The 11,093-nt window shown below is 37.9% G+C and overlaps 2 protein-coding genes across 2 annotated transcripts in view; both read left to right on the forward strand.

The window, feature by feature from the left end:
• The first annotated feature begins 20 nt into the window (after positions 1-20).
• On the forward strand, positions 21-8,906 carry gipc1 (GIPC PDZ domain containing family, member 1). Its single transcript, XM_030141879.1, has 7 exons — positions 21-271; positions 1,601-2,162; positions 2,257-2,442; positions 2,601-2,781; positions 3,571-3,683; positions 3,779-3,860; positions 7,151-8,906. The coding sequence occupies exons 2-7, from the start codon at positions 1,863-1,865 to the stop codon at positions 7,300-7,302; spliced, it is 1,014 nt and encodes a 337-aa protein (XP_029997739.1). The 5' UTR covers positions 21-271; positions 1,601-1,862; the 3' UTR covers positions 7,303-8,906.
• Positions 8,907-10,999: 2,093 nt separating this feature from the next.
• Positions 11,000-11,093, forward strand: part of LOC115423472 (E3 ubiquitin-protein ligase TRIM39-like) — an 11,994-nt gene continuing 11,900 nt past the window's right edge. Inside the window, exon 1 of the mRNA XM_030140305.1 lies at positions 11,000-11,093. This exon is cut by the window's right edge and continues 1,036 nt beyond it. The gene's annotated coding sequence lies outside the window, so the exon portion shown is untranslated.

The raw sequence follows: 11,093 nt of genomic DNA on the forward strand, positions 1-11,093 counted from the left end.
CGAGGTACCCTGAAGGCATCGTCGGTCCACCCCTGCTGCCTGTTAGAGCTCATCCACCGCCGCATACCGACACACGGGACCGGACTCACCTTACAACACTCACCGGCCACACACACCCACACACACACACTCCTCCTACAGCGTGGACAAAAAACGTATTCGGCTTTCTCTACCCGTGTAACGCTATTTTTTCCCACATCTTCCAGAGACACCGTTAGCCGGCTAAGCTAGCAAGAAGAGCTAACGACAGTTGGCTAAAAGTCCAGCTCCGGTAAGAATGACTGGCCTGCCATGTTTACTCCTCTGTCCACATTCAGCGAGCAGACTGCAGCTAGCTAACAAACAGCAGCTCTTACGACATAGTGAAGCAACGAATTAACTCAACGAAGCACAGATTTATCCCCGTTTAGCTGTGTGTTAAGGAGCTGTAGCTACGATGTTGCCATTGTTTGTAATGTTTGGTTAAATGTGATATACATGCTTTAGCAGCTAACATTAGCATCATGTTATGTGTTGACAGTTGAAGCAGATAGATAGATAGATAGATAGATAGATAGATTATTGATCCTGAGGGAAATTCAAGTATTCAGCAGCTTTGCATACAGCACAAGAAGACAAAAAACAAACAAAACAGTAGAGTAGTAACCAGGTGACATTAAGGTTAGTAAATATACTCTAAAAAACATTTGCTAGAAAACTACCTCTAAAAGAGCTTCCTGTACAATACTGTAAATAAAGACTTCTGATTGTATTTACACATTTCAGGGCAAGGTAAGTTTATTTGTATAGCACATTTCAGCAACAAGGCAATTCAAGGTGCTTCACACAGGACACTGAAATACAACGACAGGGAAATAGAAACACATTTAAAACATTATAAAAGAAACATGTAAAAAGTGATTATAAACAGCAAGTAAGAAAACAACACAGAAAGTCCTAAAATATGAAAACACACATATTAAAGTAAGAGTTGCAGTGCAGAGTTTCAAAAGAGAATATAAAATTCAAAAAGTCAAAACCTGTTTAGTCAAAAGCAGCAGTGAACAGGTGAGTCTTTAACCTTGACTTAAAAGAACTCAGACTCTCAGCAGACCTGATATAAAGTGGTCGACAGTGATATAAAGTGAAACAGTGATTTAAGTGTAACACGTAAAGGCAATGTAAAGGTCTAAGACAGTCACATTAACAATGAAAAGTCTAATATTTCTAATCTAACCAGAATAATACACTACTTTATTGAATGGTAGCTGGTATTTAGAATCTATGTGCAAATCTGACTTGCGAGTCCTCACTGACTTGCCCCTGTTCAGGTCCAGGTTGAAGACTCACCTGATTAGACTGGCTTTTAACTCTTAGCACTGAGACACTATTAGGTTTGAATCTGTGGTCTCTTTTATCAATGTTTGTTGTGTCCTGTTGTTTTGTGCATATTTATGGTGCTTGATTGACATGGGTTTTTTTTTTATCTTATAGTTTGATCATACTTTTGGATGTAGAGCACTTTGGGCTTCGTTGTGTTGTTGTTAAGTGCTATAGAAATAAACTTTGATATTTTTTTTTAAATTTTGAAATCTGATGAGTTTATTTCTCTGTTTTCCAGATCCAGACCTTCCATTTCAGGCTGCTGGACTTGTCAGATCCAGCAATGTGAGCTGCTCTGATGTGTGGATTTGTAAATCCATACTGTGTCTGGTTAAGACAGCTTTTAAGTCAGTTGGGAGTACTCCACTATTATTCTTGCACAGACATCCATCAGACCTCCAGCTGATTTTCTAAAAAGCTGTATGTTGGCCTGAATTTTAACAAAACTCCCCTGAGCAGCCTCCTCCTCCTCCCCCTCCACACTCTGTGCTCTCCCTACTATGCCTCTGGGTCTGGGAAGAAGGAAGAAGGCGTCCCCGTTAGTCGAGAACGAGGAGGCAGAGCCCATCCGTGCTGGTCTGAATGTGCCAGGTATGGATGGACTAGATGGAGGTGTTGTCGGGCTGGGCGAAGGCGCCACCTCCGAAGGTCTGCCTCCTCCACCCAGCAGCATGCGGCCTCGCCTCATCTTCCACACCCAGCTCGCTCATGGCAGCCCCACTGGCCGCATCGAGGGCTTCAGTAACGTCCGGGAGCTTTATGCCAAGATTGGCGAAGCCTTTGGGATACCGCCATCTGAGGTGAGCTAATTCTGCAGACTGTGATGAGTAGGAGGAAATGTTGGTTTGTAAGTGTTACAGCAGATCTCACTTAACATTATATCTACGTCCGCAGGTCATGTTTTGCACACTGAACACTCACAAGGTGGATATGGACAAACTGTTAGGAGGTCAGATCGGGCTTGAGGACTTTATTTTTGCTCACATAAAAGGCCAGAAAAAGGAAATCGAGATATACAAAGGGGAGGATGCGCTGGGGCTGACAATCACAGATAATGGAGCTGGCTACGCCTTCATCAAAGTAAGTAATGTTAAAATAGCTCTGAAAATTGATCTGTTGGCTCAAGGATCCACAGGACAGGGCATTACTCCAGAATAAATTAAGGATTAGCTGCTGACTAAAATATAGAATGCATGTACAGCATATTTGATAAAGTATTGTGCTGTTTTTTTTTCCAGAGAATTCGTGAGGGGAGCATTATACACCAGATTCAGGTCATCAATGTGGGCGATATGATCGAGTCGATCAATGGCCATCGCTTGATTGGCTGTCGACACTACGAGGTTGCCAAGATGCTGAAGGAGCTGCCAAAAGGCAAGGAATTTACCATCAAGCTGGTGGAGCCTCTCAAGGCCTTCGGTAAGTGTGGGCAGAGAAAACTGAAACCACTGAGTCACGTTTACTCGTTCATCATATACATTATCAAACAATTCAGCCCCATAATCCCTGAGAAGGACATTTACTAAATACTGGACATGTTACCTTCATTCAGGCTTTGAGTAATCTAAGAATATATTGAAGTCAAGAATTCATTTACAATAAAGACAAGAAACCATAGTGATAAAAGCAATAAAATGCTAATTTAGCAAACAATAAAACTTGAAGAATAATTGAAAGACTTACAACAACTTGGATAAATGACATAAAAATACAAAGCAATTTAGTAAAGTTGTTAAAAAACATAAAAAATAATTGAAGCAGTTAAGGTATAAGTCAAATGAATCAGTTGAAACAAGATGGGAAGCAAAAAGTAAAATATGACAATTAAAAAGTTAAAAGCTAAATTGTCCCAGAAGTAAATATTAAGCAATGTTAGGCTTTATGTGCACGCTGTTCCCGATAAGTAATGGCACATAAGGTCATAAAATCTGGATTTTATGTTGTTTAATTTGAGTATTTTGTTATTCTGATTTGTATATATTTATAGTTTATCATCTAAAGTATTACTCATAAGGTTAAGAGACAAAAGCCTAAATCACTAACATAGATGCTCATATTGACATTGTATCTTAGGTCATTTACTTTAATTTGGGGCAGTTTTATTCACTGTAATGTTAGACTCAATGAACTGTTTGTCATTGACTCACATTTAAAGCACTACTAGTCAGATAATTTGTAGTAAGATAGAAATAAAATGTGTGTGTGCAGATATGATCAGCCAGCGGTCTGGAGGGTCCAGGTCGGCGTCGGGGGTCCAGCTGGGGACCGGTAGGGGGACTCTGCGGCTGCGTTCGAAAGGCCCTGCCACTGTGGAGGAACTGGTGAGTGGGCTTCCACAGCTCCTGGGGACTAATGTGGCTGCATTGACTGACTCTGTTTGATTTTCCTCTTTGTTTTTTGTTTTTTTTCCACACAGCCATCTGCGTTTGAGGAAAAAGCCATTGAAAAAGTAGATGACCTACTTGAGAGCTACATGGGCATCAGAGACAGTGAACTGGGTAAGCGTGAACTCCACCTCACTTTTGTTTTAACCGGTACACATCCCTAATAATATTCAGTGTGGGGAGTAACATGTTACAAAAGTAATACATTATAGTAACTGATTACTTTTTGCTGAAACGCAGTAGTGGAAGGTATTACTAATCAGTTTTACTTGATACATGTTCAATAGTGCTTGCGTTACAGCACACTTTTTGCCCATAATTTAATTGGTCAAATAAAAAAAATAAAAATAAAAAAAAAAAAACAAGACCACAAAACTTCAAAAAATCAAAAATGTATCAGGAAAGTTTGATTTCCTGTTGGTGTTCAGCCAATGGGTGAAGATGACAGAAGGCAGTACATACAGACATGGACGTATGCTCATTACTAACCCTAACCCTGCTTTACAGAAGCTAGTTAGCATTAGCATGATCCCTGTGATCAGCAATGACAAGACAAGCTAACGTTTCTATGACTAGTTAGAATTCTTTATCGATTGCAGATTTAAAAAAAAAAAAAATTATTGACTTTCTTTATTGGAGGCAATTTCACTGGCAACAATATGACAAGGGGATGTGACACAGAAGACTTCCATTCTTTCTTTTTTTTTTGTCCCCTCCCACAATCCCACCCTACCAGAAAGAAGACAATTCCTAATGCAAATCTAATACTAACATGTGAACAGTACAGAGTACATACAACAATTACATAAATTATAGAAAATATTGTGATAAGTAAAGTAAAAATGAATTCAAAAATAAGAAAAAAAGGAAAAAAGCGGGGGGGGGGGGGGGGGGGGGCTCAGTCATCACAGTCAGGCAGTGATGTCAAGATTGTGGATTTATCTATTTTGGTACATGTTCAATAGTGCTTGCATTACAACACACTTTTCGCCCATAATTTAATATTTAATTGCTCAAATTTAAAAAAAACAACAACAACAAGACCATTAAACCTTAAGGAATCAAAAATGCATGTTTACAGTTCTATTTCGTGTTGGTGTTCAGCCAATGGGTGATTCACGACATGAACGTATGCTCATTACTAACCCTAGCCCTGCTTTATAGAAGCTAGTTAGCATTAGCATGATCCCTGTGAGCAGCAATGACAAGGTAATCTAACGTTTCTGTGACTAGCTAGAATTCTTTATCGATTGTGGATTTATCTACCGGTGTCCTCGGCCCCGCCCCCTGTTTGAACATGTGAAATATTGAAAAAAATGCAAGTGTTTCTGCTTGGATTCGAACATAATAGATTGTTACTTACTGAGCTATACGTCCACATGTACTTCAGGGTGCAAATTTATGCATCCCAAGGCTCTCCTATCTTTTTGTAATGGGGGGTTTTCTACTGTTCATGTGCCATTTATGACAAGAGTCTGTATGTAACTCAAAGTAACACAGGAGTCATGTAACGGATTACAGTTCTGAGACAGTCATAGGCAAGGCAGATTTATTTGTATAGCACAATTCGTACACAGGGCAATTCACAGTGCTTTACAAAAATGGAAAAGAGACAGATTAAAAACACACAATTACAATTAAAACATAATCAATAAAACATTAATAATAATCAATTAAAACAAAGTAAAAGGTCAGAGTGCAGATAGAAGCCTTTCAGTTGTTCTATGCACAGTTGAACAAAGCTGTTTTCAGCCTGGACTGAAACACTGTCACAGTAGAGGTCTGTCTGATGTCATCGGGAAGACTGTTCCAGAGTTTAGCTGCATAGAACTGAAACACAGCTTCACTGTGTTTAGTCCTGACTCTGGGCACCAGCAAAAGACCAGTCCATGAGGTTCCAAGATGGTTCATATGGGACCAACATATCACAGATGTACTTTGGTGCTAGACCATGGAGACACTTATAAACGAGCAGAGCTGTTTTTAAGTCTATTCTCTGAGCCACAGGAAGCCAGTGCGCAGATCTAAGTACAGGACTAATATGGTCGTATTTACTGGTTCTAGTCAGGACTCGAGCAGCAGCGTTCTGGATGGACTGCAGCTGTCCTACAGCTGGTTTAGAGAGTCCAGTGAGAAGGCCGTTACAGTAGTCTAACCTGCTAGAGATAAATGCGTGGATAAGTCTGTCTAAGTCTGGTTTAGACAGTAAACCTTTGATTCTGGCAATGTTTTTGAGATGGTGAAAGGCTGATGATGGAATTGATTTAATGTGGCTGTTAAAGTTTAGGTCTGAGTCCATTATTACCCCTAGATTTCTAACCTGAGTTTTAGCTTTTAGAGCAGGGGTGTCAAACATGCGGCCCAGGGGCCAAATGCAGCCCACCGAAGGGTCCAGTTCGGCCCCTGGGATGTTTTTGCCAAGTGCAAAAATTCCACAGTCTTGAACTGAATTAAGCAAAAAAATTTTTAGCTTGAATTAAGGAAAAAATCTTGAATTAAGCAAAAACAAAAAAAAAAAAAAATCTTCAATTAAGCCAAAAAAAATCTCAAATTTAGCAAAATATCTTGAATTAAGCAAAATGAAATCTTCAACTAAGTTAAAAAAAAAAATCTTGAATTAAGCCAAAAAAATCTAGAATTAACAACCTAATTTTTTCTGTGTTTTAGTGCAAAAAATAATATTAAATTATGAAAATATTTACATTTACAAACTATCCTGTAACAATAAAATGTGAATAACCTGAACAAATATGAACAACCTGAAATGTCTAAAGAAAATTAAGCACAATTTTAACAATTTTTCTGCCTGTTCCTCAGTGTTTAGTGTCTTTGTAGATCTGATCTATCATGCATATGTAGAAATGATAAGTTGAGGAATAATATTGTTAAAATTGCACTAAATTTTCTTACGTTTTTTAATTTTAATTTCAGTTTTTTCAGGGTTTTTTTTTTTTTGATAGTTTATGAAAGTAAGTATTTCATAATTCAATGGGGTTTTTGTTTTTTTTTTACACTAAAACAAAGACAAAAATTTGGAGTTGTCATTATTTATAGGTTATTAGGTTATTATTTTTCTGCTCCGGCCCACTGCAGATCAAATGTAGCTGAATACGGCCCCTGAACTAAAATGAGTTTGACACCCCTGTTTTAGAGTAACAGTTTCCAGATGACTGATGACACTTTCTGTGGATTTTTGTGGGCCAAAGACAATGACTTCAATCTTGTCTGAATTTAGCTGGAGAAAGTTGTTTTGCATCCACACAGTGATCTTTTGTAATATTGTAAGGTATGGGATTACTTTTAAATAACAGTAACAAGTACTCTGCAGCGTATTACAGTTTGGAAGTAACTTGCACAACACTGATGTTCTCCATTAACCTTCTCTGACATCTCTGTCTCATCAGCGGCTACCATGGTGGAGCTGGGAAAGGACAAAAAGAACCCAGACGAGTTCGCCGAGGCTTTAGACGAAACCCTGGGAGACTTTGCCTTCCCCGACGAGTTTGTTTTTGACGTCTGGGGCGCCATCGGTGATGCGAAGGTTGGCCGGGTCTAACCTCAAGTCACTAATGAAGCAGAACAACCTGTGTGTGTGTGCGTGTGCGTTACACCCACAACATTTGGCACTACTAGGAAACTCTACACTACCGTCATGAGTTTGTTTTTCTTTTAGTGTTTACTCCTACTACTTTTAATTTAGAGTGTATCCTTTTGGGAAGCACTGCCTAGACAAAGCTGATATTGCCAGTATATGGGAGAAGAAGGCTATTGTGATGACTTCCGAAGTGCTTTTATTTTGTCTTCCGGCTTTTTTTTTTTTTTTTTCCCCAGAAACTACGAGCACACCGACGCGCATTCCTTTTCACCACGAACCTGCATGTCATTGTTGTAGTTTTTCTGGCAGCGGAACATGCATCTAATATGGGAGCAATGAAAGAAAACGGCTAACACTAAGTAGATCTTTGATACTTAAAATGTGATATTTTTCCACGTTGCACTGTGTAGCACTGCGCTGTAAAACCAACAAACGAAGTCGGCAGAGATTGCACCGTACCTCACGTGGCGAACAGCACAGTAATCGCACAGTACGGCGTCCACCTCAGCTTCAACCTCCCCGAAATACAGTGTCGTCCTGAAATACTCGATGTTACTGTTACGGACCAGTTTTACAAGCATGTGCTGATATATTTTTATCTTCATAATGAATTCTGCTGGTCTTTTATGGTTTATTTTTATTATTATTATTATTTTTTTTTTTTTTTGGTTTGGGAAAAAATGAAGTGAAAATATGTGGTTTTGCAAGGGGTTATATTGAAGTGTAGCTCACAGACTAAAAGATTAGTGGTGTTTGTTCACCATTAACACGCATAACGTTCATGCTGTAATATTGGCAGCACGTTCCAGTTTTACTTTCATACATTCAACAGTGTTACAGAAAATCAGTGTTAATTTACTTTTATTGCAGGTCATTGTATGAGAATGAGAAGGAGATTGGTTCCAGGTTAGTGGATTGTTTTGTTTTTTTTTTGTTTTTTTTATGGCTAGTGTTTTTATATAAAGTGATGTGATGTCTATTTTAAAAAGAAGCTGTAACAGATGAAGAATTGAGCTTGTGTCGGAACCACTTGCTGTTACTGAGCAGTATTAAAGAATAGAAAGTGTTAACATGGCGTAGTAGATCATGGGTCTGAAAACAAAAATGCCTTTTTTTTTCCATTTTATGCATTTTATATGTTTTTTTTTTTTAAGTATGCATTGTGGTGCATGGTGCTCAAAAGTCAAGTATACTGTCATCGAAGAGAAGAACGATACCAAACTACTTCCATCATGTGTCACAGTGACTGCTTTCGTCCATAAAGAGGAAAAAGTCAAATTTCTTTATGCAACTATAACTCGGCATAGGTAAACACGTCTTCAAGATACTTTCGGTGTTACCTCCTCAGTATCCTCACATTATATCCAAAATGTATGAATCTATTTTGCAGTACTTCCTGTTTTTGTTTGTCCTCAGAGTTACTGAATATCTAAGTGGATTATGTAATGAAAAATGATGCTAGAACACTAACACTGAGAAGAACACCTTATTTTGATGGCTTTGTATGATACACTGTTGTCATTGTCTGGTTATAATGCAATAATAACATTTGACATGGCAGTTTTCCCTCTGCTTGGTGCTTCTTAAACACGACCCAGCTGGAAAGTTTTCAATTTTGGATTCAAGGTGTTGTTAAAATGCAGTGAAACGAAGCCGTAAATCCCCTGAGATGTTCTTTTATCTCACTAGTGTGTTTTGTTTCTTCTCACCGCTCTGTCTTCCTGAAATATGTATAATGTTTAAGTAGACAATGAAATCGCTTAGAGTGTCAGCAGGGGTCAGGTAATCAGATATACTTCAGTAAACTTGATAGCGCTGGTCAACTTCAACAGGGTCACCTCCAGGTCTCACAAACAGATCTGTTCCCATGCAACACAAAAACACTGCAGGGTTTTAAATAGTCGTGAATTTACAATCTGCATTTAATACTATAACAAAAGTCCCTAAAAAGTTTTAAATTTAATATGGTAGGTGTTAAGTTATGTTGCCGTAAACTTGTTTGCTGTATTGTTTTGAAATGTGTCTGTTAAATGTCTAAACTGTAAAGAAAGTAACTTTAGTCGACTCAGTTCCGCCTGTTCCAACCTGACAATTTATACTGAAGTTAGAAAAGCACTCGGAGAGCACAGACCTCCGCCAAGGCAGATCAGTCCCACCAAAATGTAATCATTTATTCCTTGTGTCAGTGTCAACATTTCCTGAAAATTTCATCAAAATCCTTCCATAACTTTTTGAGTTATCTTGCTACAGCAAAAATTTACTTAGGGGGTCAAATGAGTGGCCATTTTTGTCAAAAAAAAAAAAAAAGTTGTAAGAAATGCATAGAATAATGCTAATACATTTGTGCACAGACTACTGATATTATTTGACAGTGGAAGCTATATTTTCAGAAATATTGGATTTTGAAAAGCTCGTGTATGTGAAAACTTTTGCTGGTAGACGGACGTGACATTACCCATGATGATCTGGTCAGTACCAGTACTTTATTAGGAATAAACTTATATATTTACTATTGCTAATTCTCCTCTTATTCATAAATGTTAGTATTGTGGATCTAAAACAATAACAGCTGACACAAAAACACAAAATGTGTCAGTGGACGGATGTGACATGGTTGTTCTAGATCCCATCATACTGATGCTCAGCAGCCATGTCACCGTTTCCACAGATGATCCCTGTGCAAAAACTAGGATCAGAATCATTTATTGTATAGGTTATCATCATACTAAAGAGTAAATAACAATATAGAACTGTTATTTCTCTATAAAAATGCTTATTATTAGAAAACTGTTGATTTCAAAAGTGACATGTGACATTCTTCATGTATGTATTGGCATAACATAAGCAGGACGGATCAGCACCATACTCCATATTGCAACCTGTAAAAATAAAACGTGATTTGTAGGATAGAATCTTGTAAGAAAAAATGAGGAATCTAAAAGAATAGAATATTTGTTTTTCAGGTAAATTCAGTTCAAATATAACTTGGCCATTTGTGACATGAAAATATAGCATTAATTGTGATGAAATTGGACATTTTTGAGCTGAAAACATAGTTCATATGACCATCAACATGTAACAGAACTGAAATCCTGTAAATCTGCAGAACTTGCATTTACCAACACAAAGTTCCTTTAGGGATTCTCTTATATTGATTTCTTCTGCACAAAGACAGAAATAAGACCTCTAAGCAAATTTTAGCTGGCTAGCAGACAAACCCCTCGGCCGAGGTGATTAAGAACTAAATATTGCGACGGTTCGCAAGGGAAAAGTAACCATGTGGAAGTACAAATTTAATAAGGCCTGGTTGGAGAAAAGATCATTCTTGACCTGGTTGACACGAGTTTTCCTAAACTCTAGCAGTCACAATTTTTTTTGCCAGTATGTGACATGCATCTGCAAGTGCTTTAAATTCTGTTCCAAGTAGTCTTAAAAAGGTTTTAAAAAGTCTCAAATTTAACTTGTACAGGGTTCCCGCAGGGTCTTAAAAAGTCTTAAAAGTCCTGAATTTACAAATCTGCATGTAATACCTTTTAAAAAAGTCTTTTAAAAGGTTTTAAATTTAATATGGTAGGTCTTAAGTCATATTGCCATAAACTTGTTCACTGGATTGTGTTTAAATGTGTCTGTTAAATGTCCAAACTGTAAAGAAAGGAATGTTAGTCGACTCAGTTCCACCTGTTCCAACCTGACAATTTATATTGAAATTAGGAATCAGTCATCATGGTGGTTTGCAAGCCAAAAGTAACCAT

The sequence above is a fragment of the Sphaeramia orbicularis genome, chromosome 8, assembly GCF_902148855.1.
Source record: "Sphaeramia orbicularis chromosome 8, fSphaOr1.1, whole genome shotgun sequence".
Taxonomy (NCBI): Eukaryota; Metazoa; Chordata; class Actinopteri; order Kurtiformes; family Apogonidae; genus Sphaeramia; species Sphaeramia orbicularis.